Below are 19643 nucleotides of genomic sequence, written 5' to 3' on the forward strand. Positions count from 1 at the left end.
TCTGCACACAGGACGCGGAAACGCTTGCCGCGCGGCAAGAAGCAACGCGGTAGCCAATCAACGTGTTGCTTTTCCGTAAGAACCAAAAGTTTATTGGCTACCGCGTCGCTTCTTGCCGCGCGGCAAGCGTTTCCGCGTCCTGTGTGCAGAAGCCATAACGCGGCACCGCGGTAACCAATCACCATCTGCCTTTCCGTACTACTTTCGGAAGTAGAACGGAAAGGCAAGACGGTGATTGGTTACCGCGGTGCCGCGTTTCCGCATTGCTGCGTCCTGTGAGCCAGAGCGAATAGGCTAGCATAGCATAGCATAAGACCGCAGGGGCCCTATTCTCGACAAATATCGCATACGATATTTTAGGAATGTCACTAGAAAATCACACTTTGCAAGTGTGCTATTGGTTGCAGAGTGTGATATTCATGACATATCGTATGCGATATTTTTCAAGAATAGGGCTCCTGGACCAATGAGCATCTTATGTAAATTAATATGGCGACTTTATGCTGGATACTCATTGGTTTAGCGGCCTTAAGCCTTGTGTACACGATACTAGAAATCGATCAGAGTTTCGGTTTAAGCCAATTAACTTGCAGCTCTTACAGAAAAGCAGCAGTTTCATTGGCTTAAGCCGAAACTCGGACCAATTTCTAGTATCGTGTACACAAGGCTTTATGCTACGTTTATGCTAAGCTATGCATTTTGTAGTCATCGCACGATTGGTAACACTGTTCCGCATAACGAACGCGAGAGGTATAAGCATACGCAGCAATACGCAGAGCAGCCGCGTCGTGACTCGTGTATGTGCGTACGTACGGGCAGTAGTTTTTAACGTAAACGGTGAATTACGGAGTACCGTGGTACGGATTTAGTGAGCTCGAGTGATCGCGTATTCGAGGGATATACGTACATCGGTTTAACCGTCGATTTCAGTTTCTTCGTTTCTACGTTTTTCCCCGCTCTCCGCTCCCCGATTATCGATGGATACGTCTGTTGGTTACCACGCTACCACGGAGACGTCGGCGGCTGGAACGGTAATATCATTCTCTGGATTCTATTATTCCCTTCTCTCTTTCTACGGGGCGACCGACGTGATCGCGTGGCGTTACCCGCGTACCCCCACATACCCTTCGGGACCGTGGAAGCCCATGGGATCAATAAGTTGAACGATCGGCGTCACGGGTGACGCGAGCGATCGGGATCGCTAACTTCTCGTGATAGGCGACGGTTGGCAGTACTTTCTTCAGAGTGGACTCGACTTCGACCGCCATTTCATCAACCTGCCTCTCCCTCTGTCTCCTCACCGCGTCGTGATACGCGGCCTTTTCATTTTCTTTCCTTCTATTCGTTCTTGATATCTCATTGAAACGTCACAGTCATGCGCAAATAGCGCGAAAGAAAGAAAAAATAGATTTGACTCGACGACCGAGATTCAAGGGATCGAACTGACAGAAGAGGAAAGAAAAAAGGCCAGCCACGTTTTTTTAGGCGGGATCATCTGTATCCTGCACGCGTCGCGTCCAATGACGCACTGCCTTTTCGCTGAACATGAAACTATATGTATGTATGTACGTATGTACATTTGGAAGTCGGAAAGAGAAAGGATGAAAAGTATTTTTGCAAAGGTTAACTGACAGGAACAAGCCTGTAAATTTAGGCGCTTATCGAAATGTCGGAGATGCATGTGTTCTGATTTTGCGCAAATTCACGTCTCGAGGATCTTGGTCGATCACTAGTCTTCTGTAAATAAAAAGTGGTTGCCATCCCTGGATTCCGAAAGCGCATATGCGCGCATTTGCTATAGCAAACGTTACGTATGCTATAGATAAATGCGCGCATATACGCTTTACGGAACCCAGGGCATACATGTCATTTTGATGAGATCTTCAGGATTGAATTGTTGGAAAGATGAATCCCTTCACATTCCTTGCAATTTGCTTCCTTTCTTGCATTCCTTTATTGTAAATTGGTTTTTTTGTAGCTGCACTTAAGTCATATCCCGCGTTTAAGATATAACTAGATGTTAGAAAAAGAGAGAAAAAGAGAAAAAAAGAGGGAAAACGAATAGTACGTTAATTTGTGCGTTTGATGTGTTCTCTTCTTCCTCTCTCTAATATTTCTCTGATTATATTTATTTTTAGTACGAAAAGTACAACATAGTGCAGCTATACTAAAGCAGACTTCTTATATTTCAATAATGCCTGTTCTTTACGCTTAAATGATACACTACCATTGTAGTAAATCGTAAGAAGCGTTCTCATAATTAATAAGATAATTGTTATCTATGGTCATAATAAGTAATAATTATCTTAAGTAACGGAATAGATTCTCATATAACACTGATCAATGATGAAGATATATCCTGCGTTAAAATAGTTAATTTTTTTAATTTTGTGGTTCTAATAATGATATGTCAATAAAAATTGAATCATAGCTCTAGTTTTCATGATACACTTAGGCCGGTTCTACAATACGTCGCAAACGATGGCAACTGCTAGTTGAAAAGTGTTATTTCTGATTGCCGATTGCCAGTTACTGTCGCCAAAAAAGTTAAAAGCTTGCCAACTCTCTTTTGACAAGCGCAACGTAGAAATAACACTTTTCAATTATAGTCCGGGAGGCAGCGACACTAATTTCTGTCCAATTTCAGCATGACTAGTTTATCTTTTCTTTTATAGTATTTGTGCTAAAATATAGCAAAATGGCCGTCAGCTGTCGCACCACGTGTACAGGACCCGACAATAAAGTCTGAAATATGTAAAAAATAATGGTATACTTGACTTATATCAGCAAAGCTGAAACTTTTTGAAATATTAGTTTACTGCATAAAACGTAAGAAAAATGCAGTCAGCCACCTTATCTCGTGTGCGGTATGCGTCAGCTACGCATGTAAACGTGTTAAAAAAATGTAATCAGTTGACTTATATCAGTAAAGCTGAAATTTATTTTACATGATAGTTTAATGCATAAAATGTAAGAAAAACGCAGTCGGCCAGTCGTCAGAGTGTTCAAACGTCTAACTAACGCGTTCAAAGATGCAGCGCGGCAAGCGCGGCGAATCGCACGCACCATACCGCGCAATACTATTTCAAGGACTATTCTTCATGTACAGCCTATATCCGCAAAGCTGAACTTTTTTTTAAATAATAGTCTACTATATAAAATTTAAGAGAAACACAATCAGCCAGTCTGCGGGGTGTTTAAACGTTTAGCTGACGCTATGAAAGCTCCACCGCGGCGAACGCAGGGAGCATCACGATGTTCGTATATTCGTCTAGTTCTGTCCCAGCGCAAGGGCAATTTTTGATTAATAGTCTTCAAACTTTCAAAAGTTATGTAGAATACGATTCTTCATAAAAAAGTATAAATTATAATTTAATTTAATTGCAAATTAGTGGGTCGCATCAGTAAAATTAATGAAAGTTATGAAAATACTTGGAATAGAATTTTAATAATCTTAGCGTACTTTTACAGTATTTGTTAAAAGTTTGCTGAAACATACTGTAAAAGTACGTCAATAAATGCGAGGAGAATGCAGATGCAAAGAACTCTTAGAAAATAATTCAGTTTGTTATCTTTAATGTGCATTTTTTATTATTATGTATAATCTATATTTTTTGAACTAAAGTTAAGTAATTTTTTTTATTATAGTCATATTTAGTCTATTTATATGTAAATAAATAGAAAAATTAAAAATAAAGCAGGATACAAAGAGTGACCCCAAAAACACACATTTTAAAGAGGTAAAACTGTCCCCAAAAGAAGTTTTTGCTGAATTTCTGGAAAACGGATAGAGATATGTACGGAAAAATGTTTCGAATGGAAGTTGTTTGTCTAGGAATTCTGCACAAAAAAGTTTTCTCTCTCTCTCTCTCTCTCTCTCTCTCTCTCTCTCTCTCTCTCCTCTCTCTCTCTCTCTCTCTCTCTCTCTCTCTCTCTCTCTCTCTCTCTCTCTCTCTCTCTCTCTCTCTCTCTCTCTCTCTCTCTCTCTCTCTCTCTCTCCTCTCCTCTCCCTCTCTCTCCCTCTCTCCTCTCCCTCTCCTCTCCCTCTCCTCTCCCTCTCCCTCTCCTCTCCCTCTCTCTCTCTCCCCTCCCTCCTCTCTCCCCTCTCCCTCTCCCTCTCCCTCTCCCTCTCCCTCTCCCTCCTCCCCCTCCCTCTCCCTCTCCCTCTCCCTCTCCCTCTCCCTCCTCTCTCTCCACCTCTTCTTTCTCCCCCTCCTCTCCCTCCTTCTCTCTCCCCCTCCTCTCCCTCCTTCTCTCTCTCTCTCTCTCTCTCTCTCTCTCTCTCTCTCTCTCTTTCTTTCTTTCTTTCTCTCTTTTTTTGTCCCCATAAGGGTCGATTCAGACACAGCCGTGCCGTACCCGTACCGTATCCGTATCGTTAACATTAGACAAGGCTGGAGACACATTAGACAAGGATGGAGACAATAGGAATCCTTGTCTAATGTTTCTGTCCGTGATACGGTACGGGTACGGCACGGCTGTGTCTGAATCGACCTTAAGACTCATGGCACACTGGACGCGATGAGCGATGAGCGATAGCCAATGAGAGCTCTGCTTTTTCCGGATGTCATTGGAAAAGCAGAGCTCTCATTGGATATCGCTCATCGCGTCCAGTGTGCGAGGGCCATCATCCTTTGGCCGAAAACCGCTCCTGAAAAAAGATAATTTTTGAAAATAAAGAGAATCCTCTTAAGGAACTATCATCACAAAAATAAGTATCGATATTTTTAGATATAATTGTAGATTTAACAATTTCGAACTGTCAATTTCTAGCTCCTTATAAGATTAACACTTTAAATATCTTAAATACATGTGGTGTAAATATCACAGTTCGCAATACTTAAGATAAGTAAAATCTTTCTACAGTTATATCTTAAAATATCAACACTTATTTTTTATGATGATAGTTTCTTAAGACTCTTAAGGGGATGCTGGAGCCGCAGGCGAACTCGATCAGCGTCGATAAAGAAGTGCTCACCGACTATATCTGTCCTTGTATAGACAAGGATATAGACAAGGATAGCACCTAACCTTGCATCTTCCACTGGTCTAAGTAATATCTTTTTTTTTAGGCTTCAAATCTTACTTCTAATTGCACGATATTATTCCTGACAGTTTTTTGTAGAGGGCTGCATCACTATTTTCTATAGAAAAACTGCAGAATTTTTGTATAAAGCAAATATTGTCGTCAGGTGAAGACAATATTTATAAAAATAAAATTTTTTTTTAGTTTATCAGAAAAAATCATGTACAGCCCTCTACATTTTTGTGCGTACTTTAATCGTGTAAAAGGATTTTCCATTCTGTTCAGCCAATTCAAAGATATTGCTTAGACCGATTATGCCTTGTCGCTGTCACTCCAGGATCCCCTTAAGAGGATTCCCTTTAAGCCCCTTACACCAGGCAACAGGCTATAGGAACGGGAAATAACAAAAAAATAGTTAATTACAACCTAAAAAATTTGAATGCTATGATTGGTTAGCAACAGGCAATAGGCACAGAATTTCCAACGTGACGAAAACTCTGTGTCTATTGCCTGTGTCACTGTTTATTCTGCATTTATACATGATTTCTGATTTCTATTCCTATTGCCTGTTGCCTGGCATTGTGCAAGGGGCTTTATTTTCAAAAATTATCTTTCTTCAGGCGCGGTTTCCGGCCAAAGAGTGAGTCCTACGAAAAAAAATAAAAGAGAACTTTTTTGTGCAGAATTTTTAGACAAACAACTTCCATTCAAAACATTTTTTCGTATCTTTATCCGTTTTCCAGAAATTCAGCAAAAACATCTTTTGGAGTTTTACCTCTTTAAAAAATTAAGCAACGGGGTGGAAGGGATAGATTTTTAGTACGGTAATCAGAGAATTAATTCGGACTAATTCTATTCAAAATACCACTATTATCAAAGAAGTTTTAATTTCCTTTTTGTGTCTATTGTACTTGGACAATATTGGGAATTTGGTCACTTTGACTCCCCGTATCTCCAAAACTAGCCCTATGCTCAACTTTAAATTTTTTTGAGATTAATGTCCCATCATATAGCATTGTTTGGCATACAATTTGATTCGAATTTCGAGGACCACCAAAATAAGCTAAAAACGTGTGTTTTTGGGGTCATTCTTTTTATGTTAAAATTATTAACTCGTGTAATTCTTTTATTACTCGTGGCAAATTATAATTGCATTCATGAGAGAATTACTTGGTGTAAAAGAAATTATAGAAATGAAAATGTAAAAATTATTTTATGTACTTGTGTTAACCATAATATGTATTTGTACATTAACCTGGTGAACAATTGTTTCAGATGGTGTCATCTAATCAGCCGGTAAGATCATATAAACAATTATATATTCTTTGTAGTTGACTGATTACTTTCTTTCTGTACACGACAAAAGATATTAAATAAATATCTCGTTGAGGAGTAAAAGATTAGAGAATTCAAATCCTTATTTTGCTATGTAACAATTTAACTGGTTCACTGGCCGTACGTATTAATGATATGCTCAGTGTATTTTACATTATTGTAGCTTTGTACATTCTGTAAAATTGCGTTTCAACACGACTGAGCGATAACAAATCTCGAACAGACACCATACTTTCTATGAAGGACGTATGATCGGCTTCTGAGATACACAAGTCTCATATTTTAAATCGCAGTCTTTTTATCTCATAATCTTGTTTTACTTATAACAATATATTAGCGTTTACGATTCTCGACGATTGATGCTGGGCTTAATAGTAATGCGCATCGCGCATTATTTTTTCGTGTTTCGCAGAGGAAAACGAAAATATTTGTCGGCCGGTTGCCAGAAAATTGTCGCAACGATGAGTTGCGGCAATTGTTCTTGCGCTTCGGTGAGGTGACTGAGTGCGACGTGATGAATCGATATGGTTTCGTCCACATGGCACGGGAGGAAGACGCGGCAGCGGCGATCAAGGCACTCCACAATTCTAACTTCAAGGGAGCGACGATCAACGTGGAACAGTCAACCGGAAAGTCACGCGGAGGCGGAGGAGGACGCCGAGATGACCGAAGAGGTGGACCAATGAGAGGTGGTAGGGGGGGACGAGACGGTGGTAGAGACGCTCGTCCTGGACCATACAATGATAGAAGAGGTTGGTATAATTTACACCTTAGTATTGTAAATTCCGACAAGACTATTTTCTCATTTAATTTTCCTCAAGTATCTACATCGCCTCGTACATGCGTTTATGTCACATTCATGATAGCGTTACTATAATATTTCCTTTTTCGTTGGTATTTCATATCTTTTTTTCATTTCTCCTATCCCGCACCGATGAGCGTAAAAAGTAGGGGATTCGTCTCGCTTAATTAAAAACCATTTAGCAACCTCTGCGCAACGATACAACGTAGCCATTTGAGAAAATAGTATGTTGGAATGAAATAATGACGTAAACTTTGACAGTGTACACTAAAAAATCAATTTCATATCTCGGCGTGCTTTGCAGTTCTTCCGATCCAACTCGTTGGTTACGATGGATCTGCTGCAGGTGGCGTCGCAACCGGGTACACCGATTACAATCGCGGGGCTGGCGACTTTAGCGGCCGTGGGGCGGACTTCGGTGCGGGCTACGCCGATCGTGGGACTTACGGTCAGAACGTGGGTGGCGCGACGATGGGTTACACCTCGACGGCGCCAGGGATGGGCGGTGGATACGGACCGGCTGCCGGTGCCGTGGGAGGATACGGGCCGACCGGTGCGGCGGACTACGGACGAACGGCTGACTATGGCCGCGCTGACTTCGGCGCTAGAACAGACTATGGTAATCATGGTGGTGAGTGGTGTTTGCGCAGCTTTAAAAGTATGTGATTATGTCCCTCTGCAACCGCACTTGTAGACCCACCATCTGCGTGTCGATAGATGTGGAGTAGTCACGTAAACTGAAGAAGAAGAGCATTTCCTTAACTCATTACGCGTGACATTTACAAATAATAAACGGGGATAATCTTACTTTCGATGATAAAAAATCGCTTTTAGTTCGTCTGAACCTGCGCTTACATCACTTTAAAGAATTAGATACGAGTTAAAATATTCAGTTGTACTTTTATGTTTTCCCATCTGGTTAGTTCTTCAGTCAGTATTTCTCGTTTAACACGCGTATTTAGCCGTTCATTGATCTTTCAGTTCTTGATGATAAGACCTCTGCGAGATAAAAGGGACGCACAAACTTTCTAAGTGAAACAAACGCGAGATGCCGATGTAATCCAGAATCTTAGTACTTATGTTATTTACAGTAGTTGGCGGCGGCATGGCCGGTGATTTCAATCGTGGCGCACCTGGCCCAGTTGATTACGGTCGTACTGATAATTTTGGTGCCAGTCGCACGGTTGATTATACAGCGAGAAACGATTATGATCGAAGTGCGACTGGACCAATGAGAAACGGTGGTGGCGCCGTTGCTACAACTGGATATGGAACTGGGTACACTGATGTGGGATATGATGAGAGCCACTGGTAACGTAACGGCTATAATTTTGCTCCTTTTTCAAACCTATGAAATCGCAATTTTCGATTCTATTGTGCACATTTTTAATTTTCCACTGAGTTATCTCTTAAACCAAAGTCCATAAAAGCAGTGAATGCTAGGTACAAGCCATTCTGAGGGCCATTCTTTTACTTATAGTAAGAACTAATTTCAGAAATACTTGAGTTACATACGCTTATACCACTTTGGTTTGAGAGGGCAACTTGAACAACATTAGTCAGCTTTTAATTGTAAAATTCATATACGACATTCAATTATATCCTTGATATATAATTTTGAAAATTTAATCTATACTAGTATATCAAATTCTTACGGATGGTGTAGGTTTGAACGGTTATTAACTTAAAAACTAATTAACCAAATCTTAAAGTATTATATATGAAATAAGGGTAGAAAAAACTGAGTAATATAATAGAATTCAAAAAATTGCTAATAATAAAGGGGTTACCGATTTCTGTCTAAAACAATCTACGTGATTGCTCTAATTTCTGCAAATTTTGAGATATCGAGCTAAATTTTTTTTTATGGATGGAGTATCATTAAAGGAAGGTTGTTTTGAATTTGGCGAGGATCGTTGAAGGGGGTACCGATTTCTGCCTAAAAAATGTATAAGTTATTTGATGGATAGAGTATCATTTAAGGAAGGTTGTTATTGAATTTGGCGAGGATCGGTAAAAGAGTACTTTCTTTATAAATTTTTGAATTTTTTGATAAATGTCCGTGGTTGCTCTAACTTCCGCCAATTTTGAGATATCGGGCTATTTATAATTCTATTATATTCTTCAGTCTTTTCTATCTCTATTTCATATATAATTCTTTAAGATTTGGTTGATTAGGAAAATCTGAACAGGAAAAGTCACTAAGTACGACTCTTTTAAAGAATTTAAAATACTGGGGATACCACTAAAAAAAACGCATTAATAATATATAGTACATAAACTAACAAAGGCAAATGAGAGCCCGTTCGCACGATGGTCGGGCGACAGTAACAAACCAAAATTACAATTACATTTGGTTTGTTACTGTCGCTCAACCATCGTGCGAACGGGCTCTCATTTGCCTTTGTTAGTTTATTTATTGTTATCGAGAGCTTTATCCTTGATAATATATACCTCATGGATGATGTGGAAAGTTATTGAAAATATGTGTTTGAATCATATATTGGTGGATAAGAAGATTAGCTAGAACACAAATGTAATAACACAAATAAAGTCGTTTAAAAAAAAAGACGCCCGGGCGAAGCCCCGGGTAACCAGCTAGTATAATATATAATAGTGATAGTTAATATAATAGTGATTTTTTTTGTAAAAAACATTTTTTACATATATTACAATGAATGTTGTTACACGATATTTTATTAATAAAACTTAGATTTAATTAATTTTAGAACTAATTCAAGTGCAGTGAAATGTAGATTATTTTAATAATTTACTGGCACCTCCTGTTATTGAGAGATGCATATTTTAAAAATTTGCGCTAGAATTATATATTAATTTTTGAAAATAATTTTAAAGAATTTAATCGCACAGCACTATTGTTGAAAACAGCAATGTTAGCAATCATCTACATTATTGGGATCTGACATTCGTCGCCATGACATCTGGTGGTCGAAAGCACTACATGGTTACGGATCTCGTGGCATTGTACAGGCTTGACGTGCGGTCGTACTGGTTTTGCGTTACTGGCTTTGTATTTTTATTAATATGGAATTTTCTCCGCGTTGTAAATCTACGAGCAGAATTAAGTGTTCAGTTCGCGGTTGTAAAAGTAAGGTTGATCGTAATTTAAATGTTGCGATTTTATTTCTCGAAAATTTAATTTGGCAGTTGGATTTTTGATATTTTTTATTTTATTTCACATAATGAGTAATAGCAAGTAGTTTATTAAAATGTTAAACACACATATCATCTTATATCAACTTTTAAAATAAACTTTATCACATTATAACATGTTAACATTAATATAAATATATACTCATTCTTTTAACTTTTTCTATATCTTATAATCCTATATCTAATGACTTCCTATATGTAATGTCTTTCTATATCTTATAACTTTTAACCCTTTTTTATTTCTGAAAACTTTTGTATATAATCCTTTATATAATCTTGTAATCATTTCTATATTTTATAACTTTTAACTCTTTTATAATCCTATGACTCAATGTTTTCACTAGCATCTTTTATTGAACTTTCAGTTCTTAAACAGATTTCATGCAACATAATGCCATAGTATACTTTTTTTAATTCTTTTAACATTGTGGTAAGAAATATTTCATTTTGATTCACCCTTAGAATAAATAAATTTTTATCAAAAGTAGAATATATCACAAACGAAGTTGACTTTAAATTGAGCACTGCCATTCTTAATTGCACCTGTCCATAATATCGATGTTTTTCTTTCAAATAAATATTTTCTTTATCTTTCATTAAACTTTCCCCCCCCTAAAAAAAATTTATTTGAAAGAAAAACACTTACACAATGTTAAAAGAATTAAAAAAAGTATACTATGGCATTATGTTGCATGAAATCTGTTTAAGAACTGAAAGTTCAATAAAAGATGCTAGTGAAAACATTGAGTCATAGGATTATAAAAGAGTTAAAAGTTATAAAATATAGAAATGATTACAAGATTATATAAAGGATTATATACAAAAGTTTTCAGAAATAAAAAAGGGTTAAAAGTTATAAGATATAGAAAGACATTACATATAGGAAGTCATTAGATATAGGATTATAAGATATAGAAAAAGTTAAAAGAATGAGTATATATTTATATTAATGTTAACATGTTATAATGTGATAAAGTTTATTTTAAAAGTTGATATAAGATGATATATGTGTTTAACATTTTAATAAACTACTTGCTATTACTCATTATGTGAAATAAAATAAAAAATATCAAAAATCCAACTGCCAAATTAAATTTTCGAGAAATAAAATCGCAACATTTAAATTACGATCAACCTTACTTTTACAACCGCGAACTGAACACTTAATTCTGCTCGTAGATTTACAACGCGGAGAAAATTCCATATTAATAAAAATACAAAACCAGTAACGCAAAGCCAGTACGACCGCACGTCAAGCCTGTACAATGCCACGAGATCCGTAACCATGCAGTGCTTCACTTTCGACCACCAGATGTCATGGCGACGAATGTCAGATCCCAATACTGTACAATTTTATTTTACTTTCTTTTATTGCAACACGCGCGCGGTTTTTTTTTATTTGAAGATTATTTGTTATCATGTATAAAGTTTGAATGTCAGCACTGAAACGTCCCCAAGCCAATTTTTTAAATTACTAGACACTACAGACGCACGCTTCGCGCGCGCTATTTAGCTTTAACATTATGCTATTACTATATTAGGGGAGACCGGGGCTAAGCCGACAACGGGGCAAACTTGACACTAGGCTTTTTGCCAATTTAAATCTATCGTAGAAACTTGCCTTTCCTACTGTAAATGCGTCTTTATGTGCCAGTATTATCAACGGAATTTGGTAACATTCTGAGTTATAGTGTAATTTTTAACGCGACATAAGCGTTTTTGATAGTGAAAAGTAATTTTTCTGATCTCTCGAAAATGTCTACTCTTTCATCGAGCTTTACTCTTGCGAATCTACCGGTAAGTGATTTTGATGGGAAATTTGATGCTCTATATGAATCCGATAATCGTTTTTGCATATTTTCGAAATTTTCATGTTTTTGAAGTGACAAAAGTGAAAAACGACGTCCGGGGCAAAGTCAACACCACGCCGTTTCGTCGGCTCCCAGTAACAAACGATGCTTGTCATGCAGCCGTATGGCTCATGACAAATGTATGCGCACGTCCGATCGCGAGTTTACCTGTATTAATTGTTTTTCAGACATGAGTTTAGATGAAGATAATTGAAAGTTCAACAATTTTTGTTCTTATTATTTTAAATGATTGTTCTAGCTACTTTATTCCGAATTTTTGTACTTTTTAAATACACAATAAACAATGTATTTTCATTTTCAGACAGTAAAAAATAAGTTCCAGATCAAATTGTGTCGATCAGACAAAGTGTTGAGTTTGCCCCGGCGGGGTGTCGAGTTTGCCCCGGCATTTTTCAATTCGAAAATTTGTCTTCGCGTCACTTTTCCTTTCCTGGCGGCAAAACAAAGCGACGTACAGCAAAACTTCCTGAATCAATTTTGTACCTGAAGAAACACTCTTTAAATATGTACCATTGAATTTGCCTAAAAATTTTAATTAAATATTAAAAATTGCCTTTGAAAAAATAGTGTCGGCTTAGCCCCGGTCTCCCGTACACTATTAATTCCTTGATACACACAACTGTCAAAATATACAATGACAGCTGCAAATGAAGTAAGCGCAGCAAGAGAACCAATCGGCATCGCGGAAAAGCGACAACAATAAACTTCACATCTCCTTTTTAGAGGAGGATAATCAATTATAATTGCGTATAAATTTGGATGGTGCAATTTTCAGTGTACGCAACTAAACTTTTCCTATTTTTAAGAATGTAAATTTAAGTTCTATTATTAAAAGATAATTTATTTAGATTTCTGATTTCGATATAGTTTAATTATTAAGTTTATTATTCCGTACATTAAGTTTACTAAAAATATGGGTACAAATACATTTATAATCGATATTTGCCAACAGTTTAACGAAATTTGCAGAGCTCATGAGTGATTTTTATTCTAACCTGAGAGGCTTTCTCAAACTCATAAGGCAAAGAACATTTTGAAATGATTAAATGATATATATGTCGCTGCCCTTGTAACAACATAAAAAAAGGAAATAATTGTATTTTAATAATATAGTAATATAAAGCAAAAATATAAAACGTTGTCGCTCAGGATAGAATGAAAATAAGTTAACAGAGTTAAATTGTGTACAACAGGGGTTATCCGGGCGGGCCAGGGGATATGATGGGCCAGGGGGGTGGGCCTGGGGGGGTAAATCAGGGAGCTACAATGTCTTATGGCTACGAAAGGAGGGATGGTCCTCCTGGTAATGATATACCTCCATTTGACAGGCCGATGAGCACTGGACCTAGCTATAGCACAGGAGCACCTAGTTACAGCACTGGTCCAGGACCACAAGCTGATATGTTTAGTAGAAGACCTGGCAGTGCTGTGCCCAGTGGTGGATATCCACCGGTTGCTGGAGGGTGAGTTGCAAATTGTAACGTTTCTCTAGAAGAAAAATCTTTTATCCCCATACGGCTAACGATATCTTGTCCATTGTGTTGCAGTTATGCCGAGGGATATGACAGACCAGATGCATATGGTCCTCCACGTGGCGGCGGACGGTAAGTTGTACTTTATTAATATATTTTGTACACTAATCTTGTCACTGATAAAACTGCGACCTATGAAAAGTAACATGTTGACGTTTGAAAAGCGAAGAGAATCCATATTGCGTACGCTTGTCAATCTGGCGTCTTCACTCTTCCTTAGCGCTACATACGCCTCCCTCGTGCTTGCCTCGATTATATGTAATACATGCAATTTCTATATGCGGATTCGACGCAGGTTGAATATTTGTGTAAAAGTATAAGGTGTGACACTCGGCTATATACGGGGGCGTTTTTGCGTATACGAATCGTTGCTTCCATTGGTACACGTGTAGGGAGCCGACGTTTCTATCTTATGAGTGTAAAAGAGAACAGAGGCTGAAATCACCATGGCTAAAAGTCTCGCAGATCTAACAACCGCACGTAATTAATAACACAGAAAAAAAAGAAGTGTCAAATCAACACTGATATATTTGTATATACGCAAGAATATATAATCTTATAAGAATTTCAACTTTTTATTTAAACTTTTTTCTTGATTGAACTATATAAAAAACTTCGTTTAACTATATAAATAACTTCATTCAAGCAAGTTTTCTTCGTTTAATGCAATATAATCTCATTTCAATATTATATATTCTTGCGTATATCCAAGTATATAAGTGTTGACTTGACATTTCTTTATTTTCTGTGCACGCACTGCATTATATATGTATTTATAATTCTTATGTTTTATACACGAAATTTTCCAAATTGAGTATTTGATGTATATCTTACAAATTATATTCGTTTCAATTACAATAAGACTTTGATATTCCTACGTTTGAAACCGTATTTTTTGTGAAGAAATAAATGCAAAAGAAAAGGAGAAATTATTTGAGAAACACTGACATTTTCGTGGATAAATTCGAAGTCTTCTACAGGTTTAATCTTTTTATCGTTACATAATTATGTAGCATACGGTTTACAATGATTTGGGGACTTGTTGTCATGACAGTGATACATCACCTCTCTTCTTTTACGTACTCCGCGATGAAGCTTCTCGAGCACGATATCCATCCAAGATGCACTATGCGATCAGCCTGCGGCAATTCCGTAATGGCGAGATGCGCTCGGAAAGGCGGAAATTTCTCCCGCAAACACGAGAAAAAAAATCTCCGATTACGTGGCTGGCTTCTGCGAACAATTCCGCAGCGCAGAGGGTGTTCCGCGAAAGTTTCTGGAAACACATCTCATAGGAGACGGGGTCTTCGACCTCGCGCACCTCCCGCACATTCATCGCGAACACAAACTGACTGCCGCGATACACTGCGCCCCTGCGCATCGCAAAATTGTAGCCTGCGAAGCTACAAATACACATCCTTCATATTTACTCTCTCCCTCTAAGAGTTTTCTGAGACGCGATCTAAGACGGTTTCCCAATTTGATAAACGCTTCGTTCTGAGAAACGAAAAAAAAAATGCGTTGCGTCGTAGCTACTGCGCCCAACCGTGAACATCCGACAAAGGTCTTTCGACAACGTGAGACTTCTGTTCTTCATCGAGTTCGAATCAGTTTTCAAATGCACTTGCGACAGTGCACGGAGAGACGATGCACGATTGCGGCGTATCGACTGGCTTCTTACATGTATGACAGTTAATCAGAACTGGGCGTGAGCTTTGCTCTCATCGACGGTTTTAAGCTTTACGAATGTATAATTATGTTTTCCACGTTCACACAAATTAGATTGTTCCTGAAATCTTTATACATAATATGCTGTAATGTGTTGAGTAATCGCAATGTGGGTATATTTTGTAAAAATTCGTCGTCTGTGAGTAATGAAACTACGACTCTTTATCTCTCTTGGCATCATCCAAAAAATAGATTTAGCAACTCACAGATGAATAGATTCAATAACGGATAACGACGATAGAATGCCCAGATCTGGTAGCTGTACCTTTCGACAAAATCTGCGTTATATGCGCTGCGACGTGAAACAAATAAAAGAAAGAGAAACATCCACAAGGCTTCCTTAACACCATTCCACCGTAATCGGAATTACAATTTCGATCCCGCATCTGAACGCGTCCCGTGATCGCGCACGCCAGTGTTACATCTTATACTTTCCTCTTGCTCCTTGCACAGCAAGGCGATCACGTAATTAATTCTGCGATTTTTCATTTTCTGACCTTTTAGCTTCCCAGGTCCGGCAGACGCGATGCCACCGAGGTACTAAAAGTGTACTAAACGCACTAGCGCATGCGAAAGGCGACCGAAAAAAAAAAAACAAAAACAAATCGTAAACAAAAGATCACCGCCTTTTAGCAGCGATCATTCGCTTATCGGACTCAATTACCTAGGAATTGCCCTCTGCGTCCGTCACTGAGTCCACAATATATATATTATAATGAAAACTATATAAAACTTACAATAGAACTTAATATCGTTTAATTATATCGTAAAATACGGTAAGGATAAGATTATCAATAGATGATATATAAATAATTAATTGAATTTAAGCCCAGTTTTTTTTTAATACACCATGGATCAGTTTATAAATTGATCGATTAATCAATTTATTATAAACTTGCTATGTTAGCCTTACTATGTATGTTTGAAGAGAATTTTCAGCATTACATTATTCATGCAGTTTACGTTCAATTTTTTTTCCCTGTGCTCCCTTTTGCTATGAATAGAAAAAGCACAATGTTATCTAGCGTGGGTTTAGCATTTTCCTCAACTTAATTTTCTTAACGCCCACGTTATAGCGTATAGATGATTTTGTTGTATCCCATAGTGTTAATTCTATAAAAGGTGACTTATACTACAATAATACCGCTGTATAATCTTTTTTTTACACATAAGAACTTGAATAATGTTTCCAAATGTTCATTTATAAGGCAAAGAATAGATAGCAGTTATCACAATGTACCTTTATATAAAACGAATAAAGTGCAAATGTGAATGCCCTAAAGCAATCTTTACGAAAGAGTCTCTAATAATGTAATATAATTTATCGCTTCTTCTCTTGCAGTCTTTTTGTGCGTAATAAAATGAAGTTTAATTATTTACCAATTGCCAACATATGGGAGCTTTCCAGCAAGCGACACAAGTCGACACAAACGTCGTTCTATCTCTTTTTTGGCAATGAGTAACAAAGACAAAACGACACTTGTGTCGATTTGTGTCGCTTGCTGGAAAGCTCTCTATGTCACTACAATACAATTAGAATGTTACTTCATCGAGTAGTGCATCTATTTAATGTATCAATTCGCATAAGCAAAAATTTTGTCAATTTACTCTCAAGCTATTTTATCTTTATTCCTCTCTGTCTCATCTCTTTATATTATTTTTATTGTGAGTCTTAAAGCATAATCTCTCTCTTTACTTTTTAACATTACGTAACGCTGATCAGTTACTTCGTAGAAGAGACCGTCAAGTTACAGCACATCGACATCGGGTAGTATTAGTTGTCTATCTAATACATCAACTTGTGTCACTCGTAGGAGCGAGCAGAGCAAGCCAATTAGTAATAATCAGCGTGCGTGCAACTATGTTATTTAATGTTAATTCTTAATTCGTCAACGTTCTGCATTGTAATCTTGAATCATTTTTAGAGGATAGACTAAACGATGATATACGCGAGAATTATTATCTCTTTTTGTACAAAGTATCAACGATCTTTATAAGAGTGTAAGAGTCCGTCTAATAGTATCTCTAAACGTGGAAAATTTTGTGAGACACGTTGGAAAATTGGAAAAACATAAAGATGACAATGCAAAACGCCAAGTCAATCTCCAGTTGGTGCAGTTTACTTAGTTAGGCCTGTACTGAAACGCCGGTTTGTGAACGTGCGATGAACGCGTTATCCTGGTGGTGGCGGGCGGCTTGTCGACCTGCGATTATTGAAGAAACCGATTACGACGATTACTCTCGCTATGCGTGGCTACCCGTAGATGCGGCGATCGGCGAATAAAGCAACCTGCGATATGTGGATAATGCGCCACAAATTGCGTTTGCGCTCAAAGCTGGCGTGCTTTGAATTTAACCAGGAAAAGGTATGTTCAACGCGTGCGAACCTTTATACTTTATCTGTTGAGACAAATCCAAGAGCGCCTATCTCTCAGGGGGGAAAGGGGTCCTCTACCACTCATATCACACCTATATCAGTGTTCCATAAGTGCGAATGGAGAATGTCCGGTCGAACAAAACGCAGAACTGTTAAATGAAAAAAGAAAAGAATCGTCGAAGCGCGTATAAGGAAAGCGGCCGCATTTTCTTCTTGATGATCTCTCAGCGTGTTGCGCATTGCGACAGAAGTGCATCGATTCTAATTCCATCTTTGCTACATAACTCGTGAAACATCTTTCATTAATATGCAACTAATATGACTGTCCACCTAGATCTCTAACAATATTAAAACGGATCTACATTATTTCCTCCGCTTAGATGTTTCTCACTCGTTTCTTTTCTTTCACTTGATTAAGGAATAGATTTCTTATTACTGTAGACAAATCCGATGGTCACACAAATAATATTTTTATATAATTTAATGAATTAAAAATTGCGCATTATACGAGATTAATTGTATTAGTCTGTGTTCTTTTTATATTTATATTAATCTATGTATAAATATCAAATTGGTCGTAGTAATTTTTCTAATAGAATGAAATTAGATTGATATATTGCATCTCGCAACTCGCAACATATGTCGAAGCCTATCACGGGTCTCAGTGGGCGTTAAATTAACTGCGTTTATCAGTGTTTCATGAGATGGAATTAGAGCTCAAGGATAAACGAATGCGATGCGTGAATTGAAAAGAACGCATGCTGGTTTCTTGCTAACTTTTGCCGCCGCAATTTGCGAATCGTTTGTTTTAATATCGTTATCGCCGCCGAATCTCGTTCCGCAGACTAAATTCTAAAATTCCGCTCGCGATGAGACTAAGCGCCACGTTTGTACGACATGCTATTATGTCTTCAGAACAGCTCGTATCTTGATGTTGATAGAAGAAAGTCGCAGAAAATTTTCTCAAATTGTCGACCTGTACAGCGCTCCTATTAACTGTTTCATCGAAAAGCATTACGTCTCTTGTTATACTTCCAAAAAATGCACTCTCATTTTACGAAATATTTATCAAGTATAAGATATATGTGTACTCTTTATTTCACATTTTGCGTTTAAATTCAATTTTGCAAGTTAGTAGAATCATGAAAAGTCAATTCGTACAAAGAGAGTGAAGTAACATACAGCTACTTCACTAATTGTTAATAATTTCTCTGATTTCATCGACTTTATCTGGCGTTCATATAAAGATACGATAAGCTAGTTTCATTACTCATCAAGCCCACAGTTCAGTGGGATGTTTTATATACGTTCCCTATAATAAGATAATTTTTTTAATAGATTACAAACGGGATGAGGACAAACTGATGGACATTGAGATGAACTCAATAGGAACCACTAATAATCCCCAGGAGCATTCACTGTCAGTGAACTCGTTTGCTCGTCCGAGGGACGAGAGAAGATGGATAATAATGCCTGGCCGCTAATGAGAAGTAAGAAAGCATACAGGAAGTGAAGTATGGAATTACTATCAATCATGTGCATTCTCACTCATTTAATGCAATGTATAAATTGCGTTGTTAGCCATAATTGATAACTATCGATAACACCATATAATGTGATAAGGTAATTTATTTTTTTAAAGATAATAAAACTTTCTGGCGATATGTAGATTCTTTTATCCTTAATCCTATCTTTAAGCATACCAAGTGTAATGGAAACTCATTAATTAGTCCCTTAATTCATGGTATTCTGTTACTGTATCTTCCTAATAAAAAAATGTATATACGACAAAGAAAGA

The 19643-nt window shown here is 37.4% G+C and overlaps 1 protein-coding gene across 5 annotated transcripts; it reads left to right on the forward strand.

The window, feature by feature from the left end:
• Positions 1–722: 722 nt before the first annotated feature.
• On the forward strand, positions 723–19509 carry LOC139778771 (uncharacterized). 5 transcript variants are annotated; one of them, XM_071716869.1, is made up of 8 exons: positions 723–1031; positions 6302–6322; positions 6774–7113; positions 7510–7794; positions 8258–8474; positions 13537–13671; positions 13756–13812; positions 15973–19509. In XM_071716869.1, exons 1-8 carry the CDS (start codon positions 978–980, stop codon positions 16010–16012), a joined length of 1149 nt encoding a protein of 382 aa, XP_071572970.1. In that variant the 5' UTR covers positions 723–977; the 3' UTR covers positions 16013–19509. The 5 variants fall into 5 exon arrangements, with proteins under 5 accessions (XP_071572970.1, XP_071572965.1, XP_071572969.1 ...); XM_071716864.1 differs by having other exon boundaries at positions 724–1031; positions 7468–7794; XM_071716868.1 differs by having other exon boundaries at positions 724–1031; positions 7468–7794; positions 19184–19509.
• Positions 19510–19643: the final 134 nt, after the last annotated feature.

Source organism: Temnothorax nylanderi, unplaced genomic scaffold (genome assembly GCF_030848795.1).
Source record: "Temnothorax nylanderi isolate EJ_2023f unplaced genomic scaffold, tnyl_v1.0 TNYL_tig0194_pilon, whole genome shotgun sequence".
Lineage (NCBI taxonomy): Eukaryota > Metazoa > Arthropoda > Insecta > Hymenoptera > Formicidae > Temnothorax > Temnothorax nylanderi.

Excerpts from the sequence above, each read along its gene's own strand:
- LOC139778771 (XM_071716864.1), top strand. The coding sequence starts at position 978 with ATGGATACGTCTGTTGGTTACCACGCTACCACGGAGACGTCGGCGGCT. Across the intron at positions 7,795-8,257 it reads AGACTATGGTAATCATGGTG|TTGGCGGCGGCATGGCCGGT; the intron begins GTGAGTGGTGTT and ends TATTTACAGTAG. Across the intron at positions 13,672-13,755 it reads TATCCACCGGTTGCTGGAGG|TTATGCCGAGGGATATGACA; the intron begins GTGAGTTGCAAA and ends ATTGTGTTGCAG.